The following is a 20,191-nucleotide window of genomic DNA, read 5'->3' on the forward strand; positions in this document are numbered from 1 at the left end:
GAAAACAAGCAGCATTCAAGCACCATAAAACTAAAATACAAAACCAAATACTCATGTTTGATTTTACCTTAAGGAAACTGCAACAGTTCACAGCTATCTTATCACATACACTGGATATAACAAATGCTTAATCACCTACACTGGATATAACAAATGCTTAATCACCAAAAGCAAATTTACAACTAGAACAGTGCCCTTAACTCAATATTCTTATTAGGCATGTAGCAATGGTTTTATAACCTGTGATAAAGTTACTTTAGGGTAAATTAAAGTAAGGACTCAACTAAGCCAAGTACCAGGGATACCTTGCATTATGAAAAGGCACTTATTTTTCCTTATGATAATTAAAATAGCAAGGCAGATCAGCCATGGACAAAGAAAACCAGAGAATATTCAAATACTTTTACCATATATCGTCAATATCAATTTAAAATTAATCAAAATCCTTCTGGAGATCTTGGAAATATATTTGGCCACCTAACACCAAGAGTTTTAATTTGAAATAGTAGCTATTAGCTACCCATAGAAGTTGGCACTCCTGCCTGCCACTTGTTAAAAGAAAAAAAGCCTTGTCACCATTTCCATTATTTGCTCATGCTATTCAAGAAAACACATTGTCCTAAAAGGTATTCATGTCTTATTCATGCAAGTGGCTTCGGATTTTCTCCTTTTTGAAAATATGAAGGAATAACAAAAAGAATATGACTTCTCTCATGTTCCTTTCATTCTCCTTTTCTGGATGGTTGGCCCACAAATATCAAGTAAAACATAACTGGAGTAAAATAGCAATCACTTTGCCGTGTACAAGAAAATGAATATGTAGAACTGGAGCAAAAACAATTTTTCATATACCTATTTGAATATCTACCTGGGTCACTGAATAATTATGGTGACGAATGCTAGCACTGAGTGGTATGTACCAATTGAAGATAGAGAAGGGAAGGAAAGAGGCACTTCCCCCTTAATGGGTCTGTAAATGAAAAATTTAATTTTCTTTAAAAGAGATAGAGTATTTGTTTCAAAACAAAACCATAACTTGTGCTTTACAACAGCCTGAACAACTTGGGTAGGGATTCATTGCCTTGAAGATGCTATTACCTATAGGCTCTGGGTCCAAACAATCCTTAGGATTGAATTGAACTGTGGAATTTAGGCCAAAGGCCAAGCATTGGGACCTATGACGTCATTCATCGCTTAAACAGAAATTGACAGTAAAAGGTTTGAAGGGTGTAACAGGAGGAAAACCTCGCAGTTGCACAATGGATCAATTGTTAAGAGAGAGTGGAAGGTAAGATGGAAGAAAGAGAATATGAAAGGAGGTAAAGTAAAAGGATTGAAAGGGGTTGCAGTTAGGGGCTGAGGCACACTGCATAGAACCTCAAGTAATGCCTACAGTGTACTGCATGAGGTGCACTGATGGCACAAACCCCCATGTGGGAATCCTTAGGGTGAAGGTAAATAGTCCCAACAAATTTGATGAGGCTAACAAGTGGTCATGATGTAAACTGGAGTCTTGTAAGTCTGGTTAAGGGCTGTATAATCTGAAGTAGTAAAAATATGTACTGTAGAATGCAACACTTCACAATGCATGTCAGCATTTACTCCAAAGATCTTTGTACTATAGTTGGAATATAGAATTACACCAAAGGCCAACCGCTGGGACCTATGAGGTCATTCAGCATTGCAAAGGAAATTGAGGGTAAAGATGGTCTGAAAGGTGTAACAGGAGGAAAACCTCAGTTGCACTACTGAAACAATTGATAGGAGAACGTGGAAAGAAAGATAACGTGAACAGAGGTCCAATAAAAGAAATTAAAGGGGTTGCAGCTAAGGGCCAAAGGGACGCTGCAGAGAACTTTTGGTTGTCTACAGTGCACTGCATAAGGTGCACTTACAGCACTAACCCCCTACAGGGAGATATCTTTGTAGTTGATCATATAAATTACAAGGATGGATACAATCTGAATTGCAGCAACAATAGTAAAATAAAAATCTGAAGACTTATGGGTCAAATCTTTTAGATAAACACTGATAGGGAACCTCCAGGAGGCCATATTTCACATCAAGTTAATATCCAAATTCACAAGATAAGAGAGAGCAGTGTAGTAGTGGGTGGGATCACCACCCAAATATACATTTGTCCTCATCTGGGGGCCATAGGTCATGACAGGCTTCTGAAGCTGTTACTCCAGTTCCTTTGTGATTGATCATGCCAGACATCAAAAAATTGATTATGTTTTGTTTCATAATCTTGACATTTTTTAGTTGATTTAGATTCTGGTTGATATTCAATGGTTATTATTATTATTATTATTATTATATTATTATTATCATCATTCAATACTGTAGATGAAACCTATTCATATGGAACAAGCCCAAAGGGGCCATTAACTTGAAATTCAAGCTTCAAAAGAATATGGTGTTCATTAGGAAGAAGCAAGAGGAAGTAAAGGGAAATACAGAAAGAAGAGATTCCACTTATTAAATGAGAAAAAATAAATTAAAATAATAGATACAGTAGATAAAAAAATATTAAAATGCAAGACGAACAGTATTAGAGTAGTAATGCACTGAATTTTCGCTTGAACTTCTAAAGTTCCAACTGCATGGCATCCTCTGGGAGGCTGTTCCACAGTCCAACGGTGTGAGGAATAAAGGAACTCTGGAACTTAGAAGTTCAACAGCAAGGCACATTTACTGCATATAGGTGCTGCTGTTCAGTGAATCTGGTTACTCTCGCAGATAAAGGGGATCAGGGATCAACTGTGAATGTGAAAGATCTGTTGAAAACCAACTAAAGAAAAAGTGACAAACAAGAGACAATCCATCAATGGTCCAAGTCATAACTGCTACTATTAGGAAACAGAAACCTAACACCATGACCCACTCTATCTAAAAAGAGATAAATCTCTGGCAGCAGCAGACATCCACACCGGAGAACAGTATTCCTGTAAAGGAAGTACTGTATAAATGACCTAAAACAGGTTGCACTGATTATATCAGTTGTAAATATATGAGGCTTTACAAACAATACCTAACTTTCCTGTGGCATTTGGTGAAATTTTCATTATATGTTTCTCAAAAGTCAGATTGGAGTCAAAAGTTACACCTAGAATAGTTAAAGCTTCAGACTCATTCAGCAAAGTTCCATCAAACTGAAGGGGAGGATAGGGTGGGAAATCTGTACGAGAACTACTATCAATGGCGTTTTTATTTTACTGGAGTTCAGGCTTGAATCCCACCAACTACACCATTCACTGATCTGGTCCATATCCCAACTGAGGGTGAGGGCAGATTCATTTCTCATAAGTGGAGACTTTACTACAACCACAAATGTTGCATCATTGGCATACTGAACAATCCTGTTTTCCAGGACAACAACCGTATCACTTGTATACACTAAAAATAACAGTGGACCAAGAACACTGCCCTGTGGAACTCTTGCCACAATAGGTCTTTGTTCACTAAAGATCCCATCCACACCAACTTGCTGCTGCCTACCTGTAGTAAGGAAATCTTGAAGTAATCCTAAAACATATCCACCCACTCCATGATTCTGAAGCTTCTAAGTAAGTGCCTTGTAATTTACTAAATCAAAAGCAACACTAAAATCTATTTGAATTACTCTGCGCTGCAAACTCTCATCAAGGTTCCCTTGCAAATGGCATGTCAAGTCTAAAAGAGCATTACAGGTGCCTAACTGCTTCCTGTATGCATATTGACTATCAACTAACAATCCTTTAGATTCCACATACTTATATAATGGTTTAAAAATAAGCTGTTCAGCAACTCTGGAGAGCACAGGGAGAATAGAGACTGGCCTGTAGCTACTGCTGTCTGCAGATATGGCTGAATAAAGGTTGGCATTTAATTTTTTTTGTATCCCATAAGATGCTGAAAAAAATTACAGATGTGGAATAATCTCAATAGAGTGCACGACTTAAATACTAATATTATAACTGCAACTACTGAACGTAATGATGTTGGGTCTAAATTGTACACTGAAATATAGAATTTAGGCCAAAGGCCTAAATTGAGCAGTGCCAGATCAAGTTAGAATGAGACCCTGTATAGGGGTCACTTAACTGACCAGTGCCATTGGATCTTGGCTTGCCTGGCAGGAAAGCCAGGAACTTTTTTAACTTGCTTAAAATATGTATAGACTGATTTGTGAGGTAGGTAACTCCACAGCTTGAGGTAAATGATGCAGGAGCTAGCCACCTCAGTTACAATGGAGTAGGTTGCAATTGTATCCAACATCTGTTCTTAGATTGTGGTAGAGCTGAAGGACAAAGGAAACCAGATTTAACTGGTGTGTCAGTAGATTTGGAACCAACCCTCCTTCAATTTTATAATGTATATAGAATTTTATACCACTCAGGCCTACGTTGGATGTTACTGCATCTTCATTCTAGCACAGAATGGAGCATCGGACAAGTTTATATTATCAACATTTTTTGCGAATTGTATGTCCTTCCAGGTATCTATTTGACCATATGTAGATGGGTGTTGGGATCATACTGGGGTGCCATAATTTATGATGGATCTAATCGTCCCACTATTGCATGGTGTTCTCTGAGAGAGAGAGAGAGAGAGAGAGAGAGAGAGAGAGAGAGAGAGAGAGAGAGAGAGAGAGAGAGAGAGAGAGAGAGAGAGAGAGAAAATTTGTATGCTAGGTCCATTTTTAATTATTACATTTCATATGATGCCCCAAAAAATACTAAATATCAGAGGCAGAGAGAGTAGCCAAACAAACTTGGTTGCAGAAAATAATCAAATATATTGAAAAATAAACAACCTTCCTGCTGCTACGTAAGGATGCCAAGACCATTCTGTCACCATAACCTGAACCTGATGACAGCAAGGCAAACAAACCATTCATACATTGACACTTACAACTTGCAAGTGGAAGAGAGACTGTCCCACACTGCTTATTTGACATATGCCACTATGGTTGGTTGTGTTGTTGCTCATCTGCACTACCAAGTGACCCATCAACTGATCAATGAATGCCTGTACCACACTAGCCACACTGCCCACTCTCCAAGTTGTTGACATACAGATGAGGTGTGACCTATGCCCACACTCCTGGAACAAACATGTCTTTCAGGCATACACCCTAACCTGCCTTTGATGTGTCAGAAAAGATGGATTTCAGGAGAGGGAGCGTTCAATGGTTTCTGCTTTCTATTCACCATGCAAACCCCCCCACCCGATCTCTGGACTCAAAAGGCACAATTTGAGAGGTGAGGTCACAAGAAACTTACCAGTATTGCTTCAGCTGCCACTGATGTGAAAGCAGGTGGAGCTGCCCTTGCAGAACAAGCATCTCTAAGGACGACAAATGGCTGATGACAACCTGAAAAGCCAAGATAGTTGCTCCTGCTGGACCAGAAGCTGCAATACTGTAATCTCTCTCTGAGCTTGCTCATTAATGAGCCTGATGTGAAGGCTCTTGCTGCTATTCTGTTACCTGCATAGGCTTGAGATCTGACTTTTCCAATTTACCATGATCCTAAACTCATGGCAAAATGACTAGCCAGTCATCCAATTAACACAAGCATATATCCTACAAATGAGTCTAAGGGGAAACAGGCAGTGCTGGCTCACCCCTGTGTACAAGCCGAGGCGGCAGGGGAGAAGAGTCCACCCTGTTACCTGTACAAGAATGGCTCACATACCTCACACATACACAGAGAATGGGTTGCACGTGCTGAACCTAGCATGTCTCCTTACAGGAACAAACAGGAGATAACCCAAGCAACTGTGCAAACACCAAACACACGAAGAGCGAGTGGGGTGCACTGATGCAGGGACAGGTGTTCCTGAAGGAATGAGAGGCAGAGATGGGAGCAGATATAACTGCCTTACTCAAGAGGCAATGTCCTCCCAGTATCTGAAACCTCAGTCATCTGGTGAAGGCCTCATCCTTCCTCCTCTACCAACTAGACCAAGGCGAGGAGGACAGCCTCAGCACCAGTCTTGTCTGAGAATAGCAAGAGGCAGGAATCCTACACCTCTTGAGTACTATTCCCTCGAGAGAGGGATGTGCCCACAAAAGGCAGTGGGATAGGATTGGAAGAGGGAGATAAGTAGGAAGTGAAAAGAATTCTGTAGGGTTACCTGAGGTATATAACCCCTGGATACAGCTGGTGAAGGCCTCTTGTTCTTCCTAGTCTTCCTACCAAACTTCTCCCACTGAGAAGAGCAAACATTATCTCTGAAGGTGAATGGTTACAGGGACATACAGCACTTCACAGTGGCATTGGTCATGTTTTTTCTCCATATCAGAAAATAAAAAATTCTAAATCAAAAGGCAAAGGAAGTCTTACAAATAACCAATACCTTTAATGACAAGCAGGAAAGGGGGAAGAGTGCATCAGCACATGTACTTTCATGACTGCTACTCCTAAGCAGTATAAAATGTGATGGTTTGTACATCACTGGGAACAAATACTTTTTAAGATAAGAGATGAGGGATGTTCGTAGGCAAGACTGGGCAGGGGGGCAAGGTTACAGAACACCAGGCACACAAATGTACCAGTTTTCATCACCTGGAATCCTCAGGGACCTAAATTCATAATCAAACAGAAGTGGAACAGAGACTTCTTCTGTGGAGGGTCTGGAGATTGACAGACGCAATAAGCTATTGTAAATAACAAGTTTATACTGAAATAAATTCCACTACACTTTTGAATTCTAAATACATTCAATACAAAACTGTCTTATGGTAAACATCAAGTAATTCAATTTCCAATTAGACCTAGTGAATTTTAACATCCGCTACAATATTCAACAGAAACTGAATTATTTTACATGAAACAAGTTGGGCAAATGTAAAAGTAAAAACAAAGCACAGATTTACTACATATAAGGTAACAATAAAGAAAACACAAGGTAGAGATTCTTATTTATATTTGTTCTTGCAGAGTTACCATCAGATATTCCATATCTCGAAGTATATCTCAGTAGTGTACTGCTACCTGTAGTAATGCACATAATCCATAATATTAGTATAAATATAATGAAAATACTATGTAATAAAGCATTCTTAATTTTATAATCTGAGGATAGCAATTTAATAAGTTGTAGCTATACTGTATTGGCTAATTAAAAGTTCAAATGAATTAGAAATTTATCTAACTGATATTACCCTATGTTTTTAAGAAATATGACTCCATCATAGTTACTAACAATATGCAAAACTCTAAATACTGTAACCCACTGCATTCAGATACAGCTGCACCATGTTAGGTATCCACAGGATTTTACTCACTATTCCTAGAGACTGCATGACCACTCCATCACTGCCTACCCCTTGTCACGGCACTGATTATCATCACTAGTACACTTCACTACTAACACTAAAAATTTTGACTGTCTCGCAGCATTTACAATCGCAACACATCACAACACACGTCACACAATTAAAAGATAAACTACACAAGTAGAGCAATCATTGTACAAGTACTTAAAAGTACACAAGTGTCTCGTTGGGTTCTGTTTTAAGACGATTTTTACAAAATGAGATAATCACTTTTGTGTTCCTTAAAAAGTTTTTAAACTAAAATTACAATCCAAACAAAACCACTTAAAAAGCTGTTAACTTCCACTCAAACCTATAATACATTTTCATTGTACAATATGTAATGGAAGAACTATAAAACACTACATAGCTTCTCACAGTGTCAGATGATCTTTATTACCCATTTTTTACTCAATGTGGTGAATATTTTTCATGGTAAAGCCATTGATTTCTTTTGAAGTTTAAGTATTCAACACGAACTGAACTGTTAACCAAAATTAAACACTGAGTTTGGTAAGATATATGAAAGAAGCACCAAGTACAGTATATTGAAAAAGAACTTCACTGCACTTCACTAGCCCCTTTTGAATCCTCTAGAGGACAAATCCTTTTAAGGAAACAAAATCCCACAATCCTCCCTAAAGTACTGGTACGGACATGTTTCATGTACCGTCCTTTACTTTCAGTAACAAGTACCACCCCACTGACTTTGTCATCAACATGAAATTATATAGGATGTTTTTCAACGCCCCACCGCATGACTATACAGTATTCAAAATTTTCAGCACTTGATGACATGGGATAAACACTCAGCATGCATAATACTTTAGTTTCCTATACCGTACTGTATGTAAGCAGCTTTCCCCTTCTCTGTAAACTGTGTGCTCTCCCTGGCACTTAAAAATTTGACTTGCCCATGACCAATTCACTAACGTATAGCAGAGCACTGAAAAGCAAGATTTGATTAAACTGAAGAGACAGAGGTGAAAAACACTGGAACTAATAATTTATATTTATGAGCTTTTAAGCTATTTAGAAGTATACTAATAAAGCACTTGAACACTGAAGCACCCAAACGACACTTCACTGACTTCAATAATTTCTTTAGAGCATCAACTGCATTTTTAATATGTACGTAACTACTGTATGGGCCAATGTTCAGTTGGCTAATTTAATAATGTATCACATTTTCAAAAACTGAAATTCTAAAGATTTCACTTAATTAACCCTCGGGGTATACGTATTACATGTATTAATGGTGGCACTTTTAGGTTCGACCTGTATCACGTCGTTTTTCCCAAAACCTGAAAAGCTGTAATGGAAACAGGTATAGTAATTAAAATCCCAAAGCCCATAAGACCATGTATGATGTCAGCCTCTTGAACAGCATAGCAATGAAAATACTGTAAAGTGCAATTCCTTAAGAATTAAAGAGTTAGTAATGAAATCAGATAAAGCTCACAAAATGTACATGGTTTTATCTAAGAATTATTTCCTCTCAAAGAGGACAAATCTACATGAATTACTCGTATTCTTCACAACAGCAAATGATTACGAATTATTCCCTCCCTTTAAAATCGTTCTTTAATGTGGTCTCTACCACATTAACATACTCCAGCATGCCTGTTTTAGGTAATGTAAAGGTCAATGCCTGTCTAAAAGGAGAATGGTATTAGCCAAATCCCTTACTTCCAACAGCTAATCGACGAAGGAATTTAAAAGCAATTTCATACTTTGTAAGCCTACACCTAAAGACTTGAATATAACTGGGAAGTTGCATCTCCAGCTGGAAATGCTTTGTTCCCAGTCATGAAAATGAACAGGGAACTGGTGACTTAAGCCTCCTATAGAATCTGGCATAGGGATATGGGACTGAGATAGAAGGAATGCCAAATCCCTCATCATGGATATGAACTGGTGACCAATGACTCCTGTTATCTATTTAATCTGGCATTGGAAATTTTATTTTATTATTGCTCTAGAAAAACTTCTGAGAACAAAGTGCTGCCAGATGAGACAGGGGAGCACAAGTTGGGAAATCTTTTAACATCTGGTTCAATTATAAATGGCTGGTTCAGATGATGACTTACCGCTTGCACAAATCCCCCTGATTAAAAGGAAAACCAAAGTATACCTGCATCAAGGCTCACCCAGCATGTATTCAGCCTACCTACTACCTTGCAGAGGAGGGACAGTAAAAGAAAACCAAGAGAGAAACCAACTGCTCACCCATTCCACATCCAGCTGCCCTCCAAGTACGTTTAGTGGGTGAAATGATTTTTGTCAGAGGAACACATCCTACAAAGATGCTCAAAACCTGTGGGCAAACTTTGATGTAAAATGGTGAAGGCTGACTGATGTCGCCAGACACCTGCCCTCATTACCTGTTAAACTATGAAGTTTCACTGAAAGGCTTGGCATGTGCCAAAGCCCCTGACTACATAAACTGAATACTGTACTGTAACTCCAAATCTGGATGTCCTCCGACAAAACCTCTCTGGGAAAAACCAAAAAATTCTTCAAATCTTTCTCAGAAACCAATGAGTTCTGAGTTCTCACCTAACTCGCCAAATGAAAGGGATTATTATATTATTATTACTAGCAAGAGGTGCGTGCTATGCTGCGCAGGCCAGGAGGGCAGTTGAAGGACTCTGTTTAAATGCAGCTGCGGGTCATGAACTGGGTCCTTCGTCTTAAGGACTTCTCTTTGGGTGTTCCACAATCACAGTCTAAGCTTTCCTCTCTCTCCTCAGTACCTTCATTTGCTGCCATACAGTGTATTTGCAAAGGTTCTAATCACTGGCACTGAAAATAAAGTCGTAAATTAGGTGGATAAAAACATATTCTTGAAGACATCTTCACCACTCCAGGATCCTTTGAAGCAGTCTTCAGCTCCTGAAGCATTCCTGGAGAAACGCCCATTGGATTATAACGTCTTCCTAAATTCTTAAAATTCTAGGATCCTCTGAAGCTGTCTTCAGCTCCTGCCACATCCACTTCCCCCGAAATATTTGAAGCCTTTCATCACCAGGAAGAACCAAATCCTATTCCTTCTCCACAAAAAAATACTAAGGCTTCAGAAGGCTCCAGAATTCATTTCCAAGAATGTTGGTTTCCCCCAAAGAAATCTTTAAAGCCTTTCGTCTCCGATTTCTTCTCCATAAAACTCTCTTAAGTTTAGTATTGTGCTAGAAATCCAAAGGCTATAGAGCCTGGAGATTGTCTTGAAGCTTTCAGAAGCCACAGAAGCCTTCAGAATTCCCAGATTCCCTACTGTCACCCCAGGGAGGACAAGAAAGATCCACTTGGAAATTATTATTATAGATAGACAGATTATTATTCAGAAAAAATATGAATCCAATTCACATGGAACAAGTCCAAAGAGACCACTGACTTGAAATTCAAGCTTCCAAAGAGTATGGTGTTCATTAGGAAGAAGTTGGAGGTGGTGAAGGGAAATACAGAAAGAAGAATCTCGCTTATTAAAAAAGAAAAAAGAAAAAATAAATTAATACAGATAAAAATGTATTAAAATGCAAGGAGAATGGTATCAGGATAGTAATGTATTGCATCTTTGCTTAAACTTTTGAAGTTCCAAAGCCTTTCTGTCTCATGAGAGAGTAGAGAACAATCTGTTCCCTGACCCTGGCACTAGCAGTTGAGCTGCTTAGCTAAAACTTTCCTTCTGGCTAGAATATTGATAACCAACAGACCAACAGCATCGCAAACCCACAACTCGTTCATCTGTATCACCAATGCACCAAAGTACATCACATAATTGTCACTTATCAACACTACAGCGTGACCACCATACCACGTCAGAATGTTGCAACTAGCCATGCTGCACATGTTCCCAAGATGTTGATGAGCATATGAGGGTCATTCTCTAACCACAAGTTTGAAATGAAGATATACTCCAAGGGTTCGCTTCAGCCATCCTGTGATGCATTCAAGAACAGAAGTACCTCTGGAGGTGGTGAGCTCACGGAACCACTACAGCTGCTACTGAAGCAATCATTGGTGGAGGTGCCACTGAAGCTGTTACAAGAGGCTCAAAGGCCTTGGGCTCCTTAGTGAAAGCAGCAGAAGCAGTAACAGGAACACAAGGCCCCATCACCAAAGCTAGGTCATCCTGAAATACAACAAAACAGGTTGCTCAGAATACTAAGGCATAACCATAGCTTCTGAAAGTACAGAGCAAATGCAGAGAGAGGAGTCAGAGCTACTGTAGGCCAAGTATGCATTTCTGTAGTTGGAATTTCTGAGGGAAAATTACTTAAACAGGATTGTCTTGACCTAACCTAACCTAACCTTGGATGCCATGCCCTGACCTGGCCAAGGGGAGCTTCCCCCTCTTCCCCATGGTCTCACCTGGAGAGTTTATGCTACTTTAATATCTCCATGCACATTATCCCCTCATATTGACAAAGAGAACAAGTACAAGGTGGAGGAAAAGAGAAGGGCAGTATAGGAGGGAGGAGCAAAGATGATTCAGTGGTGTCAAAGGTGGAGTAATTTTCCTTTGAAGACACTGGCAAGCACCTTTAGGCCTTCCTCTGCTACTTGCCGAACTTCTCTCAATGCAAAGGAGACCAGCTAGCACATTGCTCCCAGAAAGAATATACCTTTGACCCCAAGCCAGGCAGGGAGCATACATATGAAACCACCTAAAAATGGGTAAAGAAAAATGCTGGCTTACCATCAATTAATAAATGTCACCAAGCTTCAATGACCATTTCCATCTTGCACTGAGGAATACTCCTACATAAATATGTATGACAGACAACTAATTTAAGGCATGCCTAAAGATACATTTGTAGGAATCTAGGGAAGGGAGGGTGTCACGTCCATATCCAAGCCAAAGCAACCATGTTTAGGTTTGTGTGTGATGGTTTCTGTATATGCACAGTTCAGTCTTTTAATAAGAGGGTGGGGTCATCCCTACTTTTGATTATGGCAACCAGTGCCAAACCAAGATAAAAAATTGATCAAATTTTGTTTTCTTTTCAGGGAAATTGGTAAAATTTTGATTCTTTTGAGTTTCCAAAAAACATTTGACAGCTTAAATTGAGTTTTTGGCCTTTGCTGTCTGTATGTCTTTTTTTGCTGCTTACTATCCCAATCTAAAACCAGTTTCCCACTGATGGGTTAGTGGGGCATAGGTAAGGCAGATCAAATGAGAACTTTTGAGATAATTATAGTCAGAGTAAATACTACTCACGACAAAGCAGTTTGGAAAATGTATGCTTAAACGGAAGTTTAAAAATTGTGTGCCCAGAAATTTAGTAAATAACTTGCTTAGCAGTTGAGTACTAAAGATGCCATTACTATGTGAACCAAGTCCATTTTAAAATTATGCCCTACTGGCCTTCCTTCTTTATCTCAATATACATTGAAAAGTAATCCATTTGAGTAAATGATGTTTGCAATTCCTTACAAGCCATGGTTATAATGCAATCATGTAGTTGTGCCTGATATGGAACTGATCAATTATGAGCTGTTCTAACTAAGTACAGAAGACAAAAAAATGCCTGACAATTTTAGTCAGCTAATACATAGATGAGGCACAGCCTATACATGAGTCTACATTTGCAGATAGGTTATTCTATCTGCTGTACCAGGAATGATTTAAAATTTCAACCAAACTACCCAAAATGTCATTTCCATTAGTTTCAAAGCGGAACAAATTCCCACTTTTGTGATGTGTAATTATGAGCCATGGTTGAACATGCATCCAAGGCTTCCCTTGTAGGTCTATCTATACTGTCCTTTAAGCACTGGGATTGAAACCTTTACAGTAATACATTTAAGAGTCTTTCAGAAAAAAAATGGAGGTAATTATTCACATTCCTAAATAAACCCTCATAATAATACCAACTGAACCTTAATTGACATGAACAGTTATTTAGGTGTGGGCCTGATAAATTTTCAATAAAAATGTAAATCAATCCTCATTAGCAAAATATTACAATGATACTCATCCTGTATGCAGTAACTATGACAAGAGATAAATCAGTCCTCAAAAACTACAAATAAAAATTCATGCAACACAATGAGCTATAACTGCTGTTATATTAATCCTTAAAAAGACCCCATTTAACCAAAATCATGTACATCACGTCAATGCTTCACTTTTCAAGAGGCCAACCCTTAGGTAAAAAGTAATGTAAAATGTAATTTGGTAACTTTTGAGCAAGATTACCAAATGCTTGTAAACAATATGTTAACTTCAATGTGAAACTCTGATTTTTGTCAGCCATCAAATTTCATAGGAATAACAACTGCATGTGTGTGTGTGTGTGTGTGTGTGTGTGTGTGTGTGTGTGTGTGTGTGAGAGAGAGAGAGAATCATTATGCTGAATGTGATTAAGAAATTTGTTAAAACTCATACCCTGCTGCACCTCCAAAGGTAAAATATTTCAATACTGTAAATGAGAAAATATATATAAAAAAAATGCCTTTAAAGCAACTGTGTGATAGAAAAAGAAAGTGCAAGATAGAGATTGTATAGGGGTATATGACAGAAATGGCTGCGGTGTTGAACCCTACTTTAACTGTGTACCCGGCTATGACATGGGTTACATCTACGGCAAAATATATTTAGTGTGTACAATGTATTGAATAACTGTGCAGTTGTATAGACACATGCATAATAAGAAATCTCATGACGAAAATCACGAAGAGGACAATCTGAAAACAAAAGCTAGTTACTGAAGGGAGATGAAAAACACTAAAACTTTTCTAGTACCGGTAACTTATTTCAAAGGGGATAATATTAGTTCAACCTGAAATTATGGAATAAACTAAAATTAAAAAGCACTTGACCACTGAAACTTAACTTTCTTCACTTATACTACACTATAAAAAATATACTCCAGGCAGTATCCACCCCCCCACCCACTGACTAGAATAAAATATTTTATATATTCTCTCTTTCCATGATATATTGCACTTGTATAAATTCACTTCACAAAAATTTTGCTGCAATGCTTCTTTCATAACACTCACAAACACTTGGAGCAAAAAATCACTATTTAAAGATATTCAAAACTTTAAATAAGGGAACACTTCCTACCACACTTTAAACCATCAAAGATAAATAGCACTGGATATGGCACTGTACAAAAAACACCTTTAAAATGATTAATGCACAATCCAATAAGACACACATTTATTTGAGGCATGATTGAGCCATCACCAAAACCTAACCTTTAAGACTTAAATCACTTCACAAAACCACTTCACTCAAAGAAATGAAATTACTTAAGCTTATCCATGAAAAATACTGAAGTGTAAATCAATCACTTGACTATCATTCACCACAAAGCAAAAACGAATTTCACATGCACAATCAAACACTGAAGCACATTCTGAGACCATGACCTTTGGTAATTAAGCTACACGTGACACTTCATAGGCAAATAATTGACATTTATCAAAACTATATGATGATAACACTTCATAAAACCTCTATAATACCAATTGATGGCATTTTTCAAAAAAAAAAAAAAATCACAACTCATAATTATCCATACTTGCTGAATTTACACAAACTGCTGATTCGAACAATAACTTGGAATACATACTGTATATTCCTTTAAACATAAAATTCATAAGTCATAAGAAAATACCTAAGCTGACATAAACATTAACAACTCATTTTCCATCTTGTAATTCAACACATCCAAAACCAATATCATTTTGTTAATTCATACCTATTAAATCTTAAGGGGAAACTTTAGGTGCATATTCAAGTTGCTGTTCCTTTGACTATGACAATAACCAAATGATCGTCTCTAGTAGTTTCTTCTGTAAGACCAGGGGATACACGATGGAGAAGGTCCAAAGAGAATGCACATGGAGGAAAAGCATACAATACACCCTGCATTGATGCCTCTTTGTTGTTGCTGCTGCTACTGTTACTTGTGTTGAGGGTGATCACACCTGCTGCCTCCTTCTGCTTAAGATACGCCACCAGATTTCGAAGTGGTCGTGTCTGAACCGACGCCTCTTCTGGAGCCTGTGGGGCAGTAGTACTGGGTAAGGACAACATGATAGTGGCTGTGGATGGTGCACTAATACGTCGACTGACATCGTCTAAACGAGACTGATCTAAACGAAGACGTTGTGTAATGCGGAGAAGAGGTCTTGCATCTTCATCTTGCATCATATCAGCAACTTCGCCATCACCCTCAATAAGATGCATCTTGGTACCAAAAGATGAATTCTTCAGAATGAGAGAACCATGCCATGCTGTACTGGTTTCTCGAGCAACATCTGCTAAAGTGCGAGCTCTGTTCAGCCCAGAAGTATTGTTGGAATCATTTGGATCTGGACTCCGTGCTGGGTCACCACCTTCAGGGGTTCCTTCATAGTCTCTATAGTCTCTCTGATAATCACCATGGTAGTTCCCCCTATGACCACGACCCCTTTCATGCCATCCACGCCCTCTGCCTCTTCCTCGCCCGTAACTTGAACCATAATCACTACTACCTCCATAGTCTTCATAACCACCACCGGTTCCACTGCGGCTACCCCAATCCTCATACTCGCCTTCAAATTCCTTTTTGTAGCCAGATGGGAAAGGACCAGGAGGATTCACTTCTGCAAAATCTGTTCTAAGTCTTTTATCTGGCCCTCCCAAAGGGACGCCTCGCATCTCTTTAACAGCTGCTTGAGCAGCATCTAAACTTTCATACAGAATGTAAGCATGACTTTCTCCTTTTACATATTCAATTTTCTTAATGGCTCCAAATCGATCAAATTCCTGTGTCAGCTGAGTGACTGACGTCCAAGGTCCCAGGCCACCCACCCAAACCCGAGTTGTTGGCAACACTTTGCCATATCCAATCTTGCACTGGAATTTACCAATATACTGCCCTGAAAGCTCAATCTTGGCACGATGAGCCATGTCCAGATTTTGGTATCTTACAAAAGCATATGCATTTCCTGTCCCAGGTGGAGGACGCTTGATATCAATATCATCAACAACACCATACCGTCCAAATATGCGCCTCAATTCATCCTCACTTATATTAATCTCTAAATTTCCAGCAAACAATGTGCGTGTTGCGAGAGGATCCTCCTCTGGGGGTACGTGATGCAAATAGTTTGGAAACTTATCCCTCTTACTCTCGACCATCCCACCTCCACCCCCACCACCACCACCTCGACCACCAAAGTTGTGCTTGAATCCACGTATCGGTGGACCGTAATGTCCGTGCGGCCCTCCTCTTCCCCGAGGTTGTCGATAACCATAATCATCCTGTCTTATCGGAGGTCCTTCAGCATAATAGTCACTATGGGGGGGAGGAGGAGGCCGACGCCTGTCAAATCTGGGTTCATACCTATCGTCAAGTTCCTGACCAGGTGGAGTCCTAGGCCTGTACCCACGGTCATAGTCGGGGGGCGTTCGTGACCTGCCCCTGGGAGGTCCATAATCTCTACTGCTCGCTTCATAAACGGGTTCAACCACTACGGGACGGTCATAGAACAGGATGCGGGGTTTGCTGTGCTTGGCTTCCCTGGCCTCCTCTCCGCTCCTAAAATAAACGTAGGCCAACCTCTCGTCAGCCCCCAAGGTTACTTTGACACTCACGTCACCAAATCTCTTGAATTCACGGTAGAGGGCTTCCCTCACCATTTCGTCACTGGCTTTAGCATGAAGATTTGACACACACAGTACCTTATATCCAGGGGGCGGGGGACCCCGAGGAGGCCGGCCAAAATCATCCCGGTGATCGGAGCGATGGAGAGGTTCCGGGGGTGGATACCGTCGGCCAGGACTTCCACCGCGGCTACTTCTACGCCCTTCGTCTTCACTACTATCATCATAACGTCCTAAACTCGACCGTGATCGTTTACTTGACGGAGACAAATCTCTGTCCGCTCCACGTTTCATGATGATCTACAATTTCGTTAATCGCCCGTCGACACACCTACAGAACGGTCATCGACATAAACAAGCCACGCATTGACATTGTTACCAGAATTACACTATGCTGTCAAACATATTTCTCAAAAAAGTGTTTTCATGAATACCTCCAATGGATTAGTAAACTACTATTTAATACGTCAAAAATAATTAAGTGCATCATTCAGTACACACCCGAATGAAATTTGAAAGTTTTATCAAGCTACTATTGTTCAATTTCTGATTTGGTAACAGTGTTTATATCTTCTTCCGCCAATCCACCCATTCTTTTCAAGATACATATCGTACAAGATGCGACCACTAAATAGTAAAGGAGTTAAATACATTATTACATGAATGCAAAATATTATATCAGATATCAAACCCAACTCCTAAACACTTGTCTGCTTTTGATGGATTGAGAACTAGTTTGTACCGGTGGATGAATATCACAGTTACAAGAACACAAACATCGCTATAAATGCTAAACACCGAATACAGATGCCTTTTAGTCGAGATTAAGGTACGGCATTATGACCAGAAAAAGATTGAATATTATTTGCTATTTTTGTTCAATAGCAAACTAAAGTCCCCTAAACACTTATCATAAAATCCACGAATTTACTTAAAAGGACTTATATATAAATATGGGGATGCCTGGACAAGATGTGAAATGGAAGATCTTAAATATTTGTTACGTAATAATCACCACAAACGTCAGCACTTTCAAAATGGAAGAAATAAGAGATATTGTCTTACTAGTATTCAACTAAATGAGTGCTAAGAAGAGAAATAAAAAAAAAAGAGTACGGTAGATGTTTAGGGAAACCAGAAAGAACGGAGGCGTAAAAGTAGAAGAGCGCACTAGAAGTGACACAGCACATAATTATGTGAAACATTTGCGGGGTTAACATTATTTGCTAACATGATACCCGGAGTAACATCATTGAAAAGTATCCTCAAAAGAATGTGTAAACAACCAACGTTTCGTGTACACCGTTTTGTTGACTTATAGCGGATAGGAGAAAATACAAGATATGTGACTTATGCAGAACTGAAGAAGACGATGATAAACATGTAATCTGCAAACAACTAGCTAAAATAAGTGATTGCAAGCTATAGGCATGGCAATCTCTACCTCAGTCACAGAAAAAGTTAGAAAGTTGTAGCACGATAATTTGCAACGCAAAACATTAGTAAAGCAATATCACGTAAATATCCAGTAACAACAATTAAGTAACGTGGTAACATTATTAATTTTGGAGGCGGGGGGTGTTGCCCAAGGGCTTGAGGTTTTAAGGATAAAATGGTGTGATTCGATTGCGTGAAAAGAACAGTTTTAAATTATATTCCTATAAAAATGCCTAAAGGTGTCGGAAAGGAAAAACATTCAAAATTAGAGTAGTTGGCAAAATAAAAATCGTATCCTTGAAAGAGAGTTGAATAACTACTGAAACTGGCGTGTCTTACATTATAATGAACCCCTGTGGACTTGTTCCATATGAATAGGGTTCATCCGCTGAATAATAATAATAATAATAATAATAATAATAATAATAATAATAATAATAATAATGAATGAAGGGGATAATATACCGAACATAAAAACACCAGAAAGATTTGTGTGAATTTGAAGCAATCATCTATATGCATTTCGTGAATTGCAAAGCTCTGAACTTCGCTCTAGCAGTGTACAGTGCCTGCAACTGTGAAGTGGAGTCAAGAGTTTCAAGAAGGTTTAGTTCTCTTTCCCTCATGGGTTAAGAGCTCTTCAGGAGGTTATGGTTTTCTTTCCTTCCTGTGGCAAGAGTTGTTGAAATAGGTTAGTTTTCTTTCCCTCGTGGGTCAAGAGTTGTTCAAGAAGGTTGGAGTTTTTTTTCCCTCGTGGGGCCAAGTGTTGTTTAGGAAGTTATGGTTTTCTTTCACTCTTGGGGCAACAGTTGTTGAACGAGGTTAGTTTTCTTTCCCCTGTGGGTCAAGAGTTGTTCAAGAAGTTTATAGTTTTCTTTCCCTAGTGGGTCAAGAGATGTTCAAGAAGGTTATCGTTTTCTTTCCCTTGTGGGCCAAGAGTTGTTCAAGAAAGTTATAGTTTTCTTTCCTCGTGGGTCAAGAGTTGTTCAAGAAGGTTATAGTTTTCTTTCCCTACTATTCCCCGTGGGTCAAGAGTTGTTCAAGAAGGTTGTCGTTTTCTTTCCATCATGGGCCAAGAGTTGTTCAAGAAAGTTATAGTTTTTTTCCCTCGTGGGCCAAGAGTTGTTCAAGAAAGTTATAGTTTTCTTTCCTAGTGGGTCAAGAGATGTTCAAGAAAGGTTATTTTTCCCTCGTGGGTCAAGAGTTGTTCAAGAAGGTTATCGTTTTCTTTCCCTTGTGGGCCAAGAGTTGTTCAAGAAAGTTATAGTTTTCTTTCCCTCGTGGGTCAAGAGTTGTTCAAGAAGGTTATAGTTTTCTTTCCTTCATGGGTCAAGAGATGTTCAAGAAGGTTATCGTTTTCTTTCCCTTGTGGGCCAAGAGTTGTTCAAGAAAGTTATAGTTTTCTTTCCCTCGTGGGTCAAGAGTTGTTCAAGAAGGTTATAGTTTTCTTTCCTTCGTGGGTCAAGAGATGTTCAAGAAGGTTATCGTTTTCTTTCCCTTGTGGGCCAAGAGTTGTTCAAGAAAGTTATAGTTTTCTTTCCCTCGTGGGTCAAGACTTGTTCAAGAAGGTTATAGTTTTCTTTCCCTACTATTCCCCGGTGGGCCAAGAGTTGTTCAAGAAGGCTGTAGTTTTCTTTCCATCGTGGGCCAAGAGTTGTTCAATGTTGTGGTTTTCTTTCCCTCGTGGACCAAGAGTTGTTCAAGAAGGTTATAGTTTTCTTTCCCTGCTATTCCCTCGTGGACCAAGAATTGTTCAAGAAGGTTGTAGTTTTCTTTCCTTCGTGGGTCAGGAGTTGATCAAGGAGATTATAGTTTTCTTTCCCTCGTGGGTCAAGAGTCGT

General features: G+C 39.1%; 2 protein-coding genes across 2 annotated transcripts in view; both read right to left on the reverse strand.

Moving 5' to 3' along the window:
• LOC136828830 (WD repeat-containing protein 44) overlaps window positions 1-20,191 on the reverse strand; it is a 200,460-nt gene that overhangs the window by 70,224 nt on the left and 110,045 nt on the right. The window lies entirely within an intron of this gene.
• nito (RNA-binding protein spenito) lies at window positions 6,899-17,299 on the reverse strand. The gene is made up of 2 exons (XM_067087091.1): window positions 15,022-17,299; window positions 6,899-6,983 (listed from the first exon to the last, which is right to left on the reverse strand). Exon 1 carries the CDS (start codon window positions 17,205-17,207, stop codon window positions 15,057-15,059), a length of 2,151 nt encoding a protein of 716 aa, XP_066943192.1. The 5' UTR covers window positions 17,208-17,299; the 3' UTR covers window positions 6,899-6,983; window positions 15,022-15,056.

The sequence above is a fragment of the Macrobrachium rosenbergii genome, chromosome 43 (assembly GCF_040412425.1).
Source record: "Macrobrachium rosenbergii isolate ZJJX-2024 chromosome 43, ASM4041242v1, whole genome shotgun sequence".
Classification (NCBI taxonomy): domain Eukaryota; kingdom Metazoa; phylum Arthropoda; class Malacostraca; order Decapoda; family Palaemonidae; genus Macrobrachium; species Macrobrachium rosenbergii.